Genomic DNA, 19,962 nt, shown 5'->3' with positions numbered 1-19,962 from the left:
TGCTGTCCTCAAACTTCTCTTCTGTCTCCCTACTGCTTTGGATCCCACTTCCCTGCCAAACTAGTTAAACCCTCCTGAGTGGCTCTAGCAAATCTCCCTGCCAGGATGTTAGTCCCCCTCCAGTTCAAATGTAACCCATCCATCTTGAATGCCCTTTCCCAGAAAAGATCCCAATGATCCAAAAATCTAAATCCCTGCCCCCTGCACCAGCTCTCAAGCCTGCCATTCATCTGCCGAAGCCTCCTACTCTCATTAGCACGTTGCACCAGTAGTAGTCCTGAAATTACTACCTTTGAGGTCCTGCATGTTAGTCTTCTGTCTAACTCTCAATATTCACATTTCAGGACCTTATCCCTTTTCCTACCTATGTCATTGGTACCAATATGTACAACAACCTCTGGCTACTCATCTTCCCCCTTTAGAATGTCCTGCAATCGCTCAGAGACGTTCTCGACCCTGGCACCAGGGAGGCAACACACCATCCTGAATCGATTGCGGCCACAGAAACACCTGTCTGTGCCTCTAACTAGCGAGTCCCCTATTACTGCTGCTCGCTTGCTCTTTGCCCGACCTTGTCCCATAGCAGAACCAGCTGTTGTGTTACAGGCCTGGTTGCTGCTGGTATCTTCCCCTGATAGGCTATCCCCTGAACAGCATCCAAAATGGTATACCTGTTTGAAAGGGGAATAGACACAGGAGACTCCTGCACTACCTGCCTACCTCTCCTGGCAGTCACCCATCTACCTGTCTGAACCTGTGATGTGACAACTTCCCTGTAACTAGTGATTATCACACTCTCTACCTTCTGTATGTTCCGCAGTACATCCACCTGCTGCTCCATCCGAACAACGCGGTTTGTGAGAAGCTGCAAATGGACACACTGCAGACAAAGTTGTCAGGAAGATTAGATTGCTCCCTACTTCCCACATCTGGCAGGAGGAGCATAGCATTGCTGCCATATTGCCCTTATAAGGGTGAAATATTAATTTAAAAAAGATACAAAGTCATATCCATGTCCAACATCAATTCCTCATTCATCATCGAAATTCAGGAACCAATAAACAAAGTAACATCTCTTTAACACAAAAAGGTATTAACCCCAAAAAAATTCACAAAACAAGGCTAATTACCCTTCTTTTGGAATTTGCAGTAAAAAACTGAAAATCAATCAAAATAAACCTAATCTTTGTAATCAAAAATTCTTACATAGTACAAACTGTTTTAAGAACATACCTGTGTGAGCTCTTCTAAGAGCAGAGGCCTCCTGTTTACTCTCTCCTGCATCTTCTCAAGCTCGAGAAGGTACTCTCTTGTCCTTTTTCTTTGGTGATTCCTACAAAGTCGCAATGGGGGTTAAATCAAATAACCATTGAAAATGAGTGCAGGGATTGTGATGAATTATAAACCTATACTCTTGGATTCAAATGCAAGCATGTTTAAATGATTTCTGAGTGCAGCCTACATGCTCCATGCTATTCATTGCACACATCAGCAGGGGGCACAAGGGGTCTTGGTCAAAGATTGGAAAAGAGAACTCCTCCACCCTTTGGGAGGGGGAGGGTGGTGGTTAGAAGGCAATGACAAGAAATAGCAAAGGAAGTCAAAGTCAGAAAAATGCCCACAAGGACCTGGATATTGTGAGGATGAAGTATAATGATGTCCACAAATTGTCAAAGTCAGTAAGAGCATCTCCAAATGGCAGATTGTACCAGCTACATCACTGGCCTTATTGCACCCTCCCGTCAGTGCACTCCCATCACTCACTTACCAATAATCTCTATTAATCAGGAGTTGTACCTAATATCCAAATATTTACATGGTATTCACACACTTAGCATCTGTATCTCAAACATTGTAATTGTAAGCTAGATTTCCTGTCTTTAAGCAATGACTTTGGAATGTGCCAAACTTTGGAATTCTGTGTCAAATAACTTGGAGGTGAGCTTGTAAGCCACATCAGTCAATCTGGGTCCTAGGTCTTGCTGATTTCTGGGTAAAGGAGACTATAAAGGGAAGAGGGAAGCGTTAGCTAAGAAAGACAGAGCAAAAACGTTATGGTGGGACAATTGAGAAACAGTGGAGGACTTTTAAAGCGATCTTTCACAGTGCTCAGCAAACTTATATACCAGTGATAAGGAAGGACTGTAGAAAAAGAGATGATCAGCCAAAAATATCTAAGGAAATAAAGGAGGGTACCAAATTTAAAGAAAATGCATATGAAGTGGCAGGGTTAGTGGGAACCTAGAGGATTGGGAAATCTTTAAAGGTCAACAGAAAGCCACGAAGAAAGCTATTAAGAAAAGTAAGATGGATTATGAGAGTAAACTAGCTCAGAATATAAAAACAGATAGCAAAAGTTTCTACAAATATATAAAATGAAAAAGAGTGGGTAAAGTAAACATTGGTCCTTTAGAGGATGAAAAGGAGGATGTAATAACTGGAAATGAGAAAATGGCTGAGGCATTGAACCTTTGTGCCAATCTTCACAGTGGAAGACACAAATAACTTGCCAAAAATTCATGGCAAGAAGACTACGGCAGATGAGGATCTAGAAACTATCATTATCATGAAAGAGGTAGTGTTGGGCAAGGTAATGGGGCTAAAGGCAGACAAGTCTCCTGATCCTGATGGAATGCATTCCGCAGTACTAAAACAGGAGGCGGGAGAAATAGCAAATGCACTAGTGATAATTTACCAAAATTCACTGGACTCTGCAGTGGTTCCTGCAGATTGAAAAAAGAGAATGTGATGCCACTGTTTAAAAAGGAGGTAGACAAAAGGCAGGTAACTATAGGCCGGTTAGCTTAACTTCCGTAGTAGGGAAAATGCTTGCATCTATCATTAAGGAAAAAATAGCTGGACGTCTGGATATAAATTGTCCCTTTGGTAAGATGCAGCATGGGTTCGTGAAGGGAAGGTCACGTTTGGGTATTTTGGTGGAATTCTTTGGAACATTACATGTGCAGTGGACAGTGGGGAACCAGAGGATGTCGTGTATCTGGATTTCCAGAAGGCATTTGACAAGGTGCCGCACCAAAGACTGCCACATAAGTTAAAGGAGCATGGTGTTACGGGTAATATATTAGCATGGATAGACGATTGGTTAACTAACAGAAAGCAAAGAATGGGGGTAAATGGGTGTTTTTCTGGTTGGCAATTAGTGATTAGTGATGTGCCTCAGGGGTCTGTGTTGAGACTGCAATTGTTTACAATTTACATAGATGATTTAGAGTTGGGGACCAAGTGTAGTGTATCAAAATTCGCAGATGACACTAAGATGAATGGCAGAGCAAAGTGTACAGAAAATGCTGAAAGTCTGTAAAGGGATGTAGATAGTCTAAGTGAGCGGGCAAGGGTCTGGCAGATAGAGTACAATGTTGGTAAATGTGAGGTCACCCATTTTAGTAGGAATAACAGCAAAATGGACGATGATTTAAATAGTAAAAAATTACACCCATGCTGCTGTGCAGAGGGACCTAGGTATCTTTGTGCAAGAATCACAAGGAGTTGGTTTGCAGGTGCAGCAGGTAATTAAGAAGGCAAATGGAATTTTGTCCTTCATTGCTAGAGGGATGGAGTTTACAAACAGCAAGGTTATGTTGCAGCTGTATAAGGTGCTGGTGAGGCCACACCTGGAATACTGTGTACAGTTTTGGTCTCCTTACTCGAGAAAGGATATACTGGCACTGGAGGGGATGCAGAGGAGATTCACTAGGTTGATTCCGGAGTTGAGAGGGTTGGCTTATGAGGAGATCCTGAGTAGACTGGTGCTATACTCATTGGAATTCAGAAGAATGAGGGGAGATCTTATAGAAACATATAAAATTATGAAGGGAATAGATAAGGTAGAAGCAGGGAAGTTTTTTCCACTGCCGGGTCAAACTAGAACTAGGGGGCATGGCCTCAAAATAAGGGGAAGCAGATTTAGGACTGAGTTGAGGAGGAACTTCTTCACACAAAGGGTTGTGAATCTGTGGAATTATCTATCCAGTGAAGCAGTTGAGGTTACCTCATTGAATGTTTTTAAGGCAAAGTTAAATTTTTGAACAGTAAAGGAATTAAGGGTTATGGTGAGCGAGTGGGTAAGTGGACGAAAAGATCAACCATGATCTTATTGAATGGCGGAGCAGGTTCGAGGGGCCAGATGGCCTACTCCTGCTCCTAGTTCTTAAATATCATTGACTTCAGCAGCATTTCCGAATTTCCCAGCAGCAAATTCCAAAACTACGTCCAACCCTTCAGTGCCGAAGGCAACTGAAAAGGTTACTTGTGGAGCAGCTAAACGGAGAGAGCTTAAGCAGCAGCAGAATAATCCAGGGTATACTGCCATTCTGAAATATCTATGTCGTGCTGGACTTAGAGTGAGAATCACTGGCAGGCTTCACGTCACTCATTTGTATACAGCAGGGCCACTCATGGATTCTCTGAACAAAGGCAGACTAGCACAATGGTGAGAAATATCTTATAAACCTAGATTTCAAAAGCTTAGCAGGTTTGGTGCCGCCTCTACATGAGGCACTGAAGGACAGTGCATTTTGGCCTGCCTGCTAACTAATTCAAAAGCAACAACCATCACTGAAAACAGAGCACAGTGTAATATTTGTTATACCATAAAACTGATCCAAAGATAAAATATCACACAAGCTGTTGACAAAAGGCACACCTGTATTGATTGACTTTTGATCTTGACACCTCAGCTAGGCTCTGGTGTGGATCATTGGCTTGGGCACGGGTAGATATGTATTTTTTCAATTTTCTCTCCTTCAGTTTCTGCTCTCGTTTCCAGTTTTCTTCTTTTTCTTCTTTCTTCTTTTTCTCTTCCAGAAACTTCCTATAAATGATAAAGTATAAAATTTAATAGAGATAGCTACAAAAATGTTCAACAAATTGTCATTTGCCAGTGCAGAACTTGAGTATCTCTGAAAAAAGACATATGCTTTTTGACTTGCACTCATCATTTATACTTCATAAGAGAGCGCTGACTTGGGTGGCAAATTGGGGTCCAATTGGTAGAGTGTTACCATGGAGTATGCACCAGTTAACTGATGACTGATAAAAATTATGATAACTGATAAAATCCACAGTGTTTCATTCATTTTTTATGATGTTGTAAATGTGTGACAATAAGTTTTAGGTTAGCGATTGGATTTCAAATGTAGATAAATGAAAATACTTGGTTAAGAAATTGGTAAACAGACCTGGGATTGTTACAGTTCGAGGGGTAACCTGTGTTCATTTAATAAGGACAGAGTTGGGTGAGAAAAACCAAACAATAGATGATCCACCTTTGAGTTCCTTGTGGGACACAAGGTCTGTAGTTATTTCAACAAGGTATTTAAATTATTAATTAATTCCCAGGTCAAGGAATCTAAAAGTGCTTTTGTAAACAAGGGGGTTTCTTGGTATAGTCAACAAAGATGGCTGTTAACTTCGTTACAGATATAAATTATTCATATGGGTTTTTTGAAGATAAAGATAATTAGTTCACATTTTCATTTCAAGCATCCCAAAGTATTTCCTGTTGCCATGGAGATCAGCAATGGCACTTAGGAGGTTCCTTTATTTTAATTTATGTGTATGTGTGTTTGCTCACAGAAACAGACAGCAAACAGTGAGCTTGGTTGGAGTTTGGAGAAGGCAGGGATAGAGTATTGTAAAGCAGATGTGGGACCAAGAACTATGGGAGCAGATTGGGAGAAAGCAAACATGTCTGTATAAAGCAGGGCCAAGGAGCAGAGAGGCCATTAGAAACCAAGGGTGCTGCTAATTTTTGAATGATTACGCATGAAGGCAGAGAAGCCCATGCTTTAGCAGGGGTGCACATGTTCATGGGGTGCTTAAAGAGAATTGGAGGGTTGTCTGGTTAAACATTAGTGGAAGGATCCCAAGGAAACTCAGATCTCATAAAAATGCAGGAATACGTTGGAGAACTAAAGTGAAACCCTATGAACTATGGCACACCTTGTTCTCCTGCCATGAGAAGCAAAAGAATTCGCAAGATCCTGATAAGTATAGGGGAACTTTTGGGTGGAAGTAACAACAGAATGGGAAGTGGTCTGTTAGTAATTTTGGATTTAAAGGATAAGGATTAATGAAGTATTGTGAAGTATTATGAAAATTAGTGACACCTCCTTTATTTTTGTACAGTAAATATTTTCCTTTAAATGGTAAAATCTTGTAGCGTGGTTTTTTCAGTTCATCAGTGGAAGTTCAATTTATTTTAAAGTTAATAGTCTTCTCTTGAGGTCATTACAATGGTGCAACTTTGGTGTTTCTTATTTGGCAGGTTTGTGAAGTATTTCTACTGGATATAGCAATATAATTTCCAAGTATAAATTTAACTAGAAAATTGAGGTAAGAAAAAAATCAAGAGAGCAAAATGCTTTCCTGTAAAAGATGTGTTAAAAATTATTTTGTATTCATTATTATTGCATCACTATCAAAGCAAATTATATAAATATTAAATACTTACTAATTTAGAGTCTCAATATATCAATGCAACTTGAAGCAGTTAAATACAATGCCTCAGAAGCAGAACTTTAACTTTAAATGTCTAAGTTTTTTTTACTTATATACATAGGAGAAAAAAATCAATCTATTGTCAAAGTCTATGCTACTGCAGTTATAATAATATCCTCACTTATGTGATCCTTTTATCTAATAGTTATTATTGGGCATAATCTAATAATTATCCAGGTTATATGGAGTTAACAATGAGAACTTTCAGTTTATTACAAATTATAGAGGATCGTGATTGTAAAATCCACCGAGCAGTGAATCCATTCCATATATTATACCTTATCTGTATCATACTTGGACCTTGGATCCAATTTGCAAGCACAATTTTCCTATCATGTTAACAAAACTAAATTCTTGCCTTGAACTGTCTTAATGTGGAGCTGTGATCTGTAATGTACTAATGATGTGGATTGACTCATTCATGTGTATCATCTCAACTGATTTGGCCAATGTTAAAGAAACACTGTGATGAAGTACATAATAAATATGTTTGATCTAGTAGCTATCATATACTTCCAGGTGCATCATGATTAGTAACTAAATATTTCAGGGTACTTGACATTTAGAAACAATAGGCAAAATATAAAAAGGTTGTGGGGGTGGTTGGCTCTAATAATAAAGGATGAGGTAAAGAAAGCAGTGAGTAAGGATCTTTGGCCTGAAAATCTGGTTGCAGAATCAGTCTGGGTGGAATTAAGAAACAATAATGAACAGAAGACACTACAGGGTATAGTTCATAAATTCCCTAACAAAGGTCATAATGTTGGTCAGACTTTAATAGGTAATTAGAGAAGCATGTAACAAGACTAATGTAATAATGGTGAGGGATTTTAATCTTCCATTGACATGGCAAATCAAATTGGCAAAAATTATTTGGAGGACAAATTTGTGGGAAGTATTTGAGTTTTCTAGTACAAGTCAGTGAGTCAACTGGCAAACAAACTACTTAGATCTAGTATTGCGCAATAGAACAAGGTTAATTAGTAATTTATTGTAAAAGATTCTTTGGGAAGAGTGCTCAAAATATAATGAATTGTGCATTGAACTTGAAAGTGCTGTAATCCAGAAGAATGAGGGGCAATTTCACAAAAGTATATTTGGGAATTAGATTAAAAGATATGACAGTGCCAAATGTTTTAAGGAATAATACCTAATGCTCAACAAATATGCAGTCCCTCAAGAAATATAAGCTCCCAACAGAAAATGGTTAACTAGAGAAGTATAACATTCAATTAAAAGTAGTAGTTAACAACATTACCAAAAACTTCAAGACTGCATTTTAGAGGGAAAGTTTTAGAAACCAACAAAGGATGATAAACGGGGACTAAATGGAATACAAGAGAAAATGAGCAAGAAACAAGAAAGATTATAAGAGCTTCTACAAGGAAAAGATGTTTATATTTGGTGGCAGAGATGAGAAATAAGTAAATGGCAGAGATGTTAAATCATTTGTTTGTTTTCACAGTAAAAGACACAAAAAGTAGTGGAAAGTGAAGAACCAAGGTTGTAATAAAATATAGTAATTTAAAGTAATCAATATTAAAGAAGTGATACTGAATAAATTAATGGGACTAAAAGTCACAAACTTCTGGAGCTGATGGCTTACATCCCGGAGTTTTAAAAGGAGATGGATGCAGAGATTGTAGATCTTCCAGAATTCTCAATTCTAAAATGATCCTCACAGTTTCTAAAGTATCAAATGTAGCTCCACTATTCAAGGGGAAAAGAGAAAACAGGGAACTATAAGCCAGTTAGCCTCCTCTAGTTGTATGGGAAATGCTAAAATCTACCATTAGTAGGGGCATGGCAACAGGGCACTTAGATTATTGTAATATTAGACTGAGTCAACATAATTTATGACTCGAAAATGAGGTTTGACCAATCAATTATGACTTTTAGTGGGTGTAACTAGCAGGGTAGATGTGGGGGGATTAATGGATGTTGTGTATTTGGAGTCTGAGGAGGAAATTGATAAAGTCACACAAGAGTAGGATTTATGATATTGGGGATAATATATTAACATAGTTTGAAATAAAAGAGAGCAGAATAAAAAGGCAATTTTCAAGACAACGGTGTAAAAAATGGAGTACCAAAAAGATCACTGCTAGGGCTATTTGCTATGTATTTGCAATGTATTTTTTTAATTCGTTCAGAGGATGTAGACATTGCTGGCTGGGCTAGCATTTATTGCCCATCCCTAATTGCTCATGAATTGAGTAGTTTGCTAGGCCATTTCAAAGGGCATTTAAGAGTCAACCACATTGCTGTGGGTCTGGAGTCACATGTAGGCCAGACCAGCTAAGAGTAGCAGATTTCCTTCTCTAAAGGACATTTGTGCACCAGCTGGGCTTTTACAACAATTGGCAATGATTTCATGGTCATCATAAGGCTCTTAATCCCAGATCTTTTTCTTGAATTATGATTTCAACATCTGCCATGGTGGGATTCAAGCTCGGAATCCAGAACATGGTTCTCTGGATTGCTACTGACAATACCATTATACCACTGCCTCTCCCAGTGACTTAGATGAAGGACTGAGTGTAATATTTCCAAGTTTGCTAATGACACAAAGCTAGTTGAAAAAGAGAGCTGCGAAAGAACATGAAGGGATATAGATTGATGGGCATGAAAAGGGCAGATGGAATACAAGATGGGGAAGTGTGAATTATTTATTTTGGAAATTTCAGAGCAAGATCAACTAGCTACATGCTTCTAAAGGAGTAAAAATCTTTGCCTGGTTCCCCAGAATTTCAGAACACTTTAAAAAACATCAGAAATAGTGGCAGGAGTAGGGTATGCAGCCTCTCACACCTGCCCCACCATTCAATTAGATCATTAATAATATCAATCCACTTTCCCACCCTATCCAATTTCTTTTAATTTCCTTAGTGCTCAAAAATCTCTCACTCTCAGTCTTGAATATACTTAACATCCACAGCCCTCTCAGATAGAGAAGTCCAAAGGATCATAATCCTCCTAGTATGAAGTTTCTCTTTATCTTAGTCCTAAAATGGTCATCCTTTATTCTGAGTTCTTGACACCCCAGCTAGGGCATATTATGTTCAGCATTGCCCCTATCAAGCCAATTAAAATTTGTATATGCTTCAATGAGATCACCTTTCATTCTGTTAAATGTCACAGAATTAGTGCTGGTCTATTCAATCTCTCCTCATAAGAAAACTGTTCACCCCAGGAATCAGCCTTGTGAACATGCATTGCACTCTCTCAAAGGCATGTAAAACCTTGGTTAGGCAAGGAGACCAAAATGGTCCACAATACTGCAGGTGTTGAGTCACCAGGGCCCTATGTAATTATAGTAAGTACCTGTGGAGAGACAAAAAGAGTTGGCATTTCACTAAAGCATTGATCCAGAAGTTCTGTCTCAGAGGTATTGTATCCCGGAGCCACCCTAGAAGTCTCCATGCATGGACTGCACAACAAAGTTTAAACTTCTGATGGGCAAATGTCCTTCACTGAGAACATCCAAAACTCCAACTTAATATTAGCAGAAAAGTTACCCAGGAAAGGTTAGAAGCATTAAAATTAATTCTAACTCCTGGGTAACAGTACTACTGACCCCCACAAAACCTGTGACTACCCCCCCCGTCACCAAACACACACACTCCACAGACCACCTCAATCACCTGACCATTCCCCCCTCACCCATCCCCCCCCCAACTAATGCCCCTTCCCATTATTAGAAAGTAAAATATAAAAGGAGGAGTTGGATGTGCAACCCTCCACTCCCGAATACCTTCCCGCAACCTTTGACTACTCTCCCCCAACCCCCTGAACCACCCTCCCAAATCCTGACTACATTCCTCCCCCCACCCCTGAGTATCTCCACATACTCTCCTGATCGTCACACCGCCTCAACGGGCACCCAATATCCCCCAACTACCCATCCAAACCAGAGCATTTTGCTTTTGTAGAAAAAGACTACATTCTTATAAAACCAAAACAAAGTTCTTGATTAGTTTGCCGGATGCCGTGAAATTTAGATTTTGTGACTCAAACGAACATTGCAAACTACTTTTGCCATAGGGGAGCGGTCAGTAAGGAGGAGAAGAACATGCCACAAGATGAAGAAGTTAAAACTGAACATGAGCTGCAGAGCATTTGGGGGTAACTTTTGTTAGTTGGACTGATCCTGCTAATGCTCCTCAGTCTTGCTACAACATGATTACCATTGCTTTAGTTAAGCTCTCTAAACTTTGAACTAATCCTGGACAGAATTAAATTTGAGTGGATAACTAGAATTTTGAAAATGCTGATGTTGCTTCTTTCAAGATGTTTTCTGATATTCATTATATGCAGTGACAATCTAGTGATCTGTTTCAATCAAGCTCATTTAGCGAAAACTGAAAAAGCAATTGCCCATAATTCAATTTTGAAGATGAAACAAGATAGTTGGGGTGGCGGGAGGAATGTAGTCAGGATATTGGGAGGGTGGTTCAGGGTTGCGGGAAGGTACTCAGGAGTGGAGAGTTGCACATCCAACTCCTGCTTTTATTTTTTTCTTTCTAATTATGGGAAGGGGCATTAGTTGGGGGGGGCGTGAGGGGGGAATGGTCAGGTGATTGAGGTGGTCTGTGAAGGGGGTGTGTTTGGTGATGGGGGGTAGTCACGGGGTTAAAAATTAATAGATTTTTAACAAAACCTCAGTGCAGTGAAATTAAAATAAACTCTTACATGTTTTGCCTTTTCCTTGAAGTTGTAAATGCATTCAAAACAGTCTGGCAGTACTTTAATATGTTTATAAGGAAAGCTCCCCAATTGTTATAGTACATTTGGTGCTTTTTTTTGTTGATATATCCAAAATTATTGCATTAGGTGGCTGTGACAGTGCAGTTGATTTACTATTTACCTTAATTATATAAACAATCAATACTTCTAGAAATTGTTTTAGTTGTATCCTTTGTCTTGACTGTTTCCCAATCTGTGTTGCAGGCAAATATGAGAAAATTGTAGTTGGCTCAGTATTGGGTTAATTTATGTAAATTAGAAACAACAGGGTTTCGACAACCAAATCTCACAAAAGTCCACTCACCACTTCATCAAGTTGAACATTACTCCACTTAGAAGTGTCATGTGCCCTTTTAACTTTCTTGTTAATTCTTGTTAAATTAGAAGCCACATAAGTCTTTTGTGTGAAATATTGACAAAGCTTCTGAAAATCAAATAAACCATGATCACAGGGATTTCCACCATCTATCAATAAATAGTTTTTAAAAAAATCATGCCTCTAAGTATTTTAGATGACAGTGTTCATCTTCCCATCATCCGAAGAGTTGGCAGGGAACATATCCCCACTGAATCTAATGGCCCTGCAGCCATTTCACACTCTATTGAGCATCATTTGGCTGCAGGCTGGATTTCTGCCCCTCACTCAGGAGCAAGTCTTGCATTAGAGAGCTGCCAGTCAACTTGATTGGCTGGAAGCTCTCTAGCCCCTGCAATGACAAGAGCTGCAGTGGACAGAAGAGTAAGTTCAGGGAAATACCTAAGTTTCAGTTCCGGAACTAGATGGCAAGGTACATTTCAGGGATCCAAGGGCAGGGTGGGTAGAGTAGACCTGGGGGAGTGGAAAGTGGACGATTGGGGTGTCAAGGAAGAGTGAAGGGAGGTCCAGCAATCACTTGGCCTTAAGTAGGGGCACCCAAAGTCAGAACAGGGCTTATGATGGAGGCACACCACCCCACCCACCTCCTCCCACCTCCTCCCTCCTCCCCCCACCTCCTCCCTCCTCCCCTCTCCGTCCCCATTCCTGCCTAAGGACTAAGTCTGATCATTTTTGATCTTCCTCCAGATAAATCCTCCTGTCAGCCTAGAAATTGAGGCTGGATTGGAAGTGGGTGGGTGGCCCAACTGAAGCCTTACCCACTCGTGTAAAATCGGTGCAAAGTCAGGGCGGGCAGGAACTTAGACACTTGCCCTTTTGAATTAATGTTAGCTGTTCTTTAATACCATAGAAGGCTGTGGAGGCCAAGTCATTGAATATATTTAAGAAGGGAATAAATGGATTTCTAAAGGAATCAAGAGTTATGAGGAAAGCACAGAATTATGGCATTGAGATAGAAATCACATTGAATGGCAGAGCAGGTTTGAAGGGCAGAATGACATATTCCTGCTCCTATTTTCTATGTTGCTGTCTTTCAAATACATTATTCCTAAATTGGTAGTGCTCCAGCATGGTCCTTAAGCATTAACCATTATTTCATTTATTACAGCTGTTGGTTGTCTAATTGTTTGGATTGGATTTATCACTTTTTGAAAAGAGAAATAATGGTACCTTGTCTCCTGTCCTACAGAATCTCACAAATGCGTGGCACTGACTAGGCCAAATGTCCCTTTTCTATGCCATATGTCCTAAAATTGCTCAATGAGAATGCCTCAAAAATTCTCCCCAATTTATTGAGTAAAAATGATTATAGATCATCTGGTTCAAGAAATTTGCCAATCTTAAATCCCCTAATTTATCAATTACCTTTGAAGCACCAACCTCAAAATTGCTGAAGATATTGGATACACTCCAGAAATTGTATAACATATTAGCTGTATTTATCTGGTGAATACATGCATAAAATATTCATTTAATATTTCAATAATCATATTTTTAACATCATTTCAACTATTAAAGTTCCAAACTTACTCTGTATCTACTATTTCTACTGTATGGTATTGTTTTAGTTTTTTGCTTAACATTTATGGATATACTAACACCAAGGGGCCTTTTACATTTCTAGCTACTCTCTTAAAAATTACCTTGGGAAATTTCCCTCTCCCTTTCATGTAAATGTAATATAACCTGGTTTTCCTAATTATTTCCATTATCTTTGGCATCAGTTATGGAAACTACAAATAAACCAAATTTCTTTGGATGTACCAGCTGATTTTCTGTGGCAGTCACATTTATAATTAAGAAATAAGTATATGAAGATTAGAGGAAGGGCAAGAAGGTTGAGAGAGGTAGGAGTGAAGGTCATGATTGAAAATTAGCAAGGGTTTGAGGGTTGCAATTTGCAAGATGGATTTGGAGGTTGTAAGACGTGTTCTCTGGGGGATTGTAATTGGGCTAGTATCAAACAGTACCAAATTGGGGCACTTCTCTAGTCAGGGTGAGGATTGTAACAAATTTTGCTTGTTTTGCTTCCAGTTGCTTTCCAAGCAAGTAACCAATTCTTGTGAAAAAATATTGGACACCTCTCTTGTACAATAGGATGGAGGGATGGTAGTGTTGGTGACCATGAGAGTATGGGGCAGAGGGGAGGGAGTTGGTAATCATGAGAGTGGGGCTGGGGCCTTTCAACATGAGAGAGATTGGGGAGGAGAAGTCTTGATTGCACATGGGGTAGGAGCACAGCGATACTGAAATCAACATAATTTACTACCACTGATCTTGTTGAGAGACAATGTAATCTTTTCTCCGCTGGTCTACTCGGCCACTTGAATTCCTGTTCAAGTTACTCAAGCTTACTTTGGAGACTCGCCGCATCAATCTCCCACAGGCTATCCTAGAAATATGGTACAAAAGTGTCTCTTGGAACAATAGTCAAAATAAGAGACAATCCCCTAAAATACATGATGGTAAGTCACCCTAAGAACAAATGAGTTTGATGCCTTTCCTCCATTTCTCAGCTAAGATGTATGGCTAGGAAAGCAGTTGTGGTTGTGATGCCACCAGGAATGGAATTCTCAGGGCACACGTTTAATGCCCCAGATCATCTGGTCAGTGATGCTGAGGCAATCAATAAAGATTGCACCTCAACATTTCTGCATCCTTCCAGCTGTCATTTCCTGTCCTGGTTGCAGCAGCGATGCTTCAGCACAACCATGCATGGAGGGAAAGAGTCAGAGACCATACTCCCTTTTTATCAACATCTCTGAGACTGAGATCAGTATAAGAGTAATTTGAGGAGGGTTCAGGGTAGCGCAAGTCAGCCCAATGAATGATTAAATAAGCAATTACAGCATTTGTGCTTTTGTCAAGATTTCTGATGGGGTCCTAGAGCATGTCTCAATATTGACCGCTTTGGCAATATCTGATTTGGTCACAATTAGAGCTGTTCTTCATGCTCTACTTGTCAAGCAAGTGGCCACATTTTTCCTGACTCAAACTCAAGCGATTGAGGAGTGTCCAAATTTTCTGTGAAGATTGAAACCTGGGACTTCATCACTTGGGTCAGTTACTAGATTGTGGTTAGTGATGTTTGTAATCAAACAGAAGTTGGGACTGTCATCAGTTTTTAGAAGATGCAATGTACTACATTAGGGCTATGGGAATTCAGATGGTTACATAAGATTTTTGACATCTTGTGTCAGTGGAGGAGCTTTGCTAGCTGTCAGCCAATGGTGTTCTTTGAGGAGGATGTTTTCTCTGTGGCCATCAGGAGGTTCAATGTGCGCTAACAAAGGAAACCACTCAAACTGTTGATTTCAAATTACAGTAAGAAGTCTCACAACACCAGGTTAAAGTCCAACAGGTTTATTTGGTAGTAAATGCCACAAGCTTTTGGGGCTCTGCCCCTTTGTCAGGTGAGTGGAGAGTTCTGATCACAAACGGAGTTCTGATCATATAAAGGACTCTCTACTCACCTGACGAAGGGGCAGAGCCCCAAAAGCTTGTGCCGTTTACTACCAAATAAATCTGTTCGACTTTAACCTGGTGTTGTGAGACTTCTTACTGTGTTTACCCCAGTCCAACGCCAGCATCTCCACATGTTGATTTCAAAATCCCAGAGTTAATTCTCATGACTGCTTGGAGGTGGCTATCTATCATGTTTGTGTGGCAGCTCCTGAGCTATGTATAGCAGAAAGGCTTTGCTGTAGACTCATAAAGGCAGGTGAAGCAGGGGGTAGTTGGCCCTGCAGCCCCAAGTATGAAATTCATTTTTGTCTTGACTTTGGCTCCAGTGTTCTGGAGGTGTTGTCAGTGGTTCAAAGTATTGTCAATAGTGATGTCAAGGTATTTTGATGTTGGATCGTGAGTGAGTGGTCACCACAGAATGGGGAATGAGGTTCTTCCCTGACCTTGAAGTTCAGGTGGAAGGCTGAAAAGGGCTCCCACATTCACTTGAGAAAGGATATACTGGCACTGGAGGGGGTGCAGAGGAGATTCACTTGGTTGATTTCAGAGTTGAGAGGGTTGGCTTATGAGGAGAAACTGAGTAGACTGGGGCTATACTCATTGGAATTCAGAAGAATGAGGGGAGATCTTATAGAAACATATAAGATTATGAAGGGAATAGATAAGATAGAAGCAGGGAAGTTGTTTCCACTGGCGGGTGAAACTAGAACTAGGGGGCATAGCCTCAAAATAAAGGGAAGCAGATTTAGGACTGAGTTGAGGAGGAACTTCTTCACACAAAGGGGTGTGAATCTGTGGAATTCCCTGCCCAGTGAAGCAGTTGAGGCTATCTCATTGAATGCTTTTAAGGCAAGGTTAGATAAATTTTTGAACAGTAAAGGAATTAAGGGTTATGGTGAGCAGTGGGTAAGTAGAGCTGAGTCCACAAAAAGATCAGCCATGATCTTATTGAATGTCATAGCAGGCTTGAAGGGCCAGATGGCCTACTCCTGCTCCTAGTTCTTATGGTCTTAGGAAGCAATCCTTGCACCTTCAAAATATATACCAGTGGTACCTTCCACAAAGTCACATTCTTTGCATATGCTGACAACCTGGCCTTAGTTTTCAAATAAAGAACAAAGAACAAAATCAGCCTGGGAAACAGGCCCTTCGGCCCAACGAGCCGTCGCCACCATCTCAACACCACCAGTCCACCTCTCTACCTATGACCCCTATCTAATGTTTTATGGCCATCCAGATTGAGGGAAACTGATTTAGGGACAATTTATTCCTGCCAATCAGCCTAACAGCACATCTTTGGGGTGTGGGAGGAAACCAGAGCACCCGGAGAAAACCCACGCAAGCACGGGGAGAATGCGCAAACTCCCACAGACATCGGCCCAAATCCATGTGTCTGCACAGCAATCAGCGATAGTCACTGAGCTGTCGTCTTGCCAGTATCTTGTCCAGTTTAGGCACACACTAACGACATGAAGCACTAGGCCAATCTCGAACAACCAAGAGCAGCCCCAGTACGACCCATCGCCTGTATGCCCCTCGTTGGACACGAGGTGGACTGACTTAAAACCTGTGAATGAAAGAGAAAAAAAACATTATTATCATACTATACCCATTTACGTTACCAGGGACGCCCCAATGCTAATGACCCTTATTTAAAAGGTTCTCCTATATCCACCCATCTCCAACTCAGTCATGTGCCTGTCTAAATTACTCTTAAAGGACTCTAGCGTGTTTGCCTCCACCACCTTACTTGGCAGAGCATTCCATACCCCCACTACCCTCTGTGTGAAAAACCTCCCTCTAATATCTGTGTTGTACCGCTTCCCCCCTCACCTTAAGTCCATGGCCCCTTGTCCTACGTGTCTCTATCGTAGGAAATAGCTTACCTCTGTTTACTCTATCTATACCCTTCATAATCTATATACCTGTATTAGATCCCCCCTCAGTCGACGTCTTTCAAGGGAAAAGAGCCCCAATTTCTTCAATCTTTCCTCATACCCCAGTCCTTCCATACCAGGCAACATCCTGGTAAACCTCCTCTGCACTCTCTCCAGAGTCTCCACGTCCTTCCGGTAGTAAGGCGACCAGAACTGTACGCAGTACTCCAAATGCGGCCGAACAAACGTTCTGTACAACTGCAACATTAGACTCCAGCTCTTATGTTCTATACCCCTTCCTATAAAGGCTAACATACCATAGGCTTTCTTCACCACACTCTCCACTTGCACTGCCACCTTCAAAGACTTGTGCACTTGCACCCCCAGGTCTCACTGCGACTCTATACTCCTTACGGGCTTACCCTTTATCATATAACTTCCCCCTACATTATTCCGGCCAAAATGCATCACCTCACATTTATCCGGATTAAACTCCACTTGCCACGTATCTGCCCAATCAACCAGCCTATCAATATCCTGCTGTATTGCCAGACACTGCTCCTCACTGCCCGCCAATCCAGCCATCTTGGTGTCATCAGCAAATTTGCTGATCATATCACCTACTCCCTCTTCCAAATCATTTATATACACTACAAAGAGAAGAGGTCCCAGTACCGAGCCCTGCGGCACACCACTAGTGACAGACCTCCAGCTAGAAAAAGACCCCTCCACAACTACTCTCTGACTCCTCTTTGCAAGCCAGTTCTCTACCCATCTAGATACCTGACCACATATCCCATGAGCTTTAATCTTCTGTACCAGCCTACCATGAGGGACTTTGTTAAACGCCTTACTGAAATCCATATAGATGACATCAACGGCTCGTCCTTCATCAACCGTTTTTGTCACCTCCTCAAAGAATTCTACCAGATTTGTAAGGCAAGACTCCCCCTTGACAAAGCCATGCTGCGTATCCTTAATCAGATCGCAACGCTCCAAGTGCGCATACATCCTATCCCTAAGAATCCTCTCCATCAACTTACCTACCACTGACGTTAAGCTCACCGGCCTATAGTTACCCGGGCTATCCCTCCTACCCTTTTTAAACAACGGTACCATGTTCGCTATCCTCCAGTCCTCTGGGACCTCACCTGTGTCCAAAGAAGAGACAAAGATTTGCGTCAGAGGCCCAGCAATCTCATCCCTCGCCTCTCTAAGCAGCCTAGGATAAATGCAATCAGGCCCCGGAGATTTATCGGTTTTAATGCCCTCTAAGAGCCCTAACACTTCTTCCCTCGTAATCAATAGATCTTTCAATCGGTCTACCACTCCCTCAATGACCGTACTAGACATCAAGCCCCTCTCCTTCGTGAATACCGACGCAAAGTATTCATTCAGGATCTCCCCCATTCCCTCTGCCTCTAAGCACAATTCCCCACGTTTGTCCCTGAGAGGACCGATTTTACCCCTAGCCACCCTTTTGTTCTTAAGATAGGAGTAAAACGCCTTTGGATTCTCCTTAACCCTGCCTGCCAAAGCCATCTCATGCCCCCTCTTTGCTCTCCTAACTCCCCGTTTGAGATCCCTCCTACTCTCTCTGTATTCCTCCAACGCTCTCTCCGTTCCCAGCTGCTTAGACCTGACATACGCCTCTCGTTTCTTCCTAACCAGGTCTTCTTTATCTCTAGTAATCCACGGTTCCCTAATCCTACCTTTCCCATCCTTTCTCCTAACTGGCACATGCCTTTCCTGCACCTTTTGCAGTTTTCCCTTGAAAGACTCCCACATGCCTAATGTGGTCTTGCCTTCCAACAGCCTATCCCAGTCTGTATCCCTAAGCTCCTGCCTAATCCGGCTGTATCTAGCCTTCCCCCAATTTAGCACCCTCCCCTTAGGACAGCTCTCATCTTTTTCCATTCGTATCCTAAAGTAGACGGAGTTGTGGTCACTATTAGCCACATGTTCGCCTACTGCAACCTCAACCACCTGACCCGGCTCATTTCCCAGAACTAAATCCAGTATCGCCCCCTCTCTAGTCGGGCTATCTACATACTGTTGCAAGGATCCTTCCAATACACATCTTACGAATTCCTCCCCATCAGACCCCCCAGCTCTAGGCACCTTCCACTCTACCCCAGGGAGATTAAAATCTCCCACTACAACAACCCTATTCTTCCTACACTTATCCAAAATGTCCCTACATATACCCTCTTCCACTGCCCGCGGGCTATTGGGCGGCCTATAGTACACTCCTAGCATAGTAATGGCCCCCTTCCTATTCCTCAACTCCACCCACAAAGACTCAATTTCCAACCCCTCCATGTTATCCTCCCTCTGCACCGCTGTGATCTGCTCCCTAACTAAGACTGCCACTCCCCCTCCTCTTTTCAACCCTCCTCTATTATGCCTAAAACACTTATACCCTGGAACATTTAGCTGCCAGTCCTGCCCCTCCTTTAACCATGTCTCTGTCACTGCCACCACATCTAAATTCCTCGCGAACATCAAGGCCTTAAGTTCATCCGACTTTCCCGTCACACTCCCTGCATTAAAGCAGATGCACCTAAGACCCTCAGTCCCTCTCGGATCCTCCTTCTCCTGGGGGATTTCCCTATCAACTAGACTTACCCTGACCTCCAACTCACTCCCAGTGCCTGAGCTGTCTCTCTCCTCCCCAACCCCCCTCCATACTAGTTTAAACCCTGCCTAAACACTCCAGCCAACCTCCCAGCTAAAATATGTGTCCCCTTCCCATTTAAGTGTTCCCTATCCCTCCTATACAAGTGCCCTTCCTTTGCAAAGACTTCCCAATGGTCAACAAAACTAAAACCTTCTGTCCTGCACCAATCCCTCAGCCACGCATTCAGCTGCAGGATCTCATTATTCTTATCCCTGCTATTGCTGGGCACTGGCAGCAGCCCAGAGATTGCCACCCTGGAGGCCCTACACTTCAGCCTGGCTCCCAACTCCCTGAGCTGC

The 19,962-nt window shown here is 41.7% G+C and overlaps 1 protein-coding gene across 3 annotated transcripts in view; it reads right to left on the bottom strand.

The window, feature by feature from the left end:
• fam161a (FAM161 centrosomal protein A) overlaps nt 1-19,962 on the bottom strand; it is a 44,530-nt gene that overhangs the window by 9,361 nt on the left and 15,207 nt on the right. For all 3 annotated transcript variants that reach the window (XM_080200360.1, XM_080200361.1, XM_080200362.1), the window contains exons 4-5: nt 4,664-4,831; nt 1,234-1,333 (exon numbers count right to left, since the gene is read on the bottom strand). In XM_080200360.1, the coding sequence (XP_080056486.1) occupies nt 1,234-1,333; nt 4,664-4,831 (268 nt within the window). The remainder of the gene's footprint in view (nt 1-1,233; nt 1,334-4,663; nt 4,832-19,962) is intronic.

The sequence above is a fragment of the Carcharhinus amblyrhynchos genome, chromosome 12, assembly GCF_965287045.1.
Source record: "Carcharhinus amblyrhynchos chromosome 12, sCarAmb.v2.hapA, whole genome shotgun sequence".
Classification (NCBI taxonomy): Eukaryota; Metazoa; Chordata; class Chondrichthyes; order Carcharhiniformes; family Carcharhinidae; genus Carcharhinus; species Carcharhinus amblyrhynchos.
The sequence above is the reverse complement of the archived record's forward strand: the minus strand, read 5'-3'. Positions and strand labels throughout refer to the sequence as shown.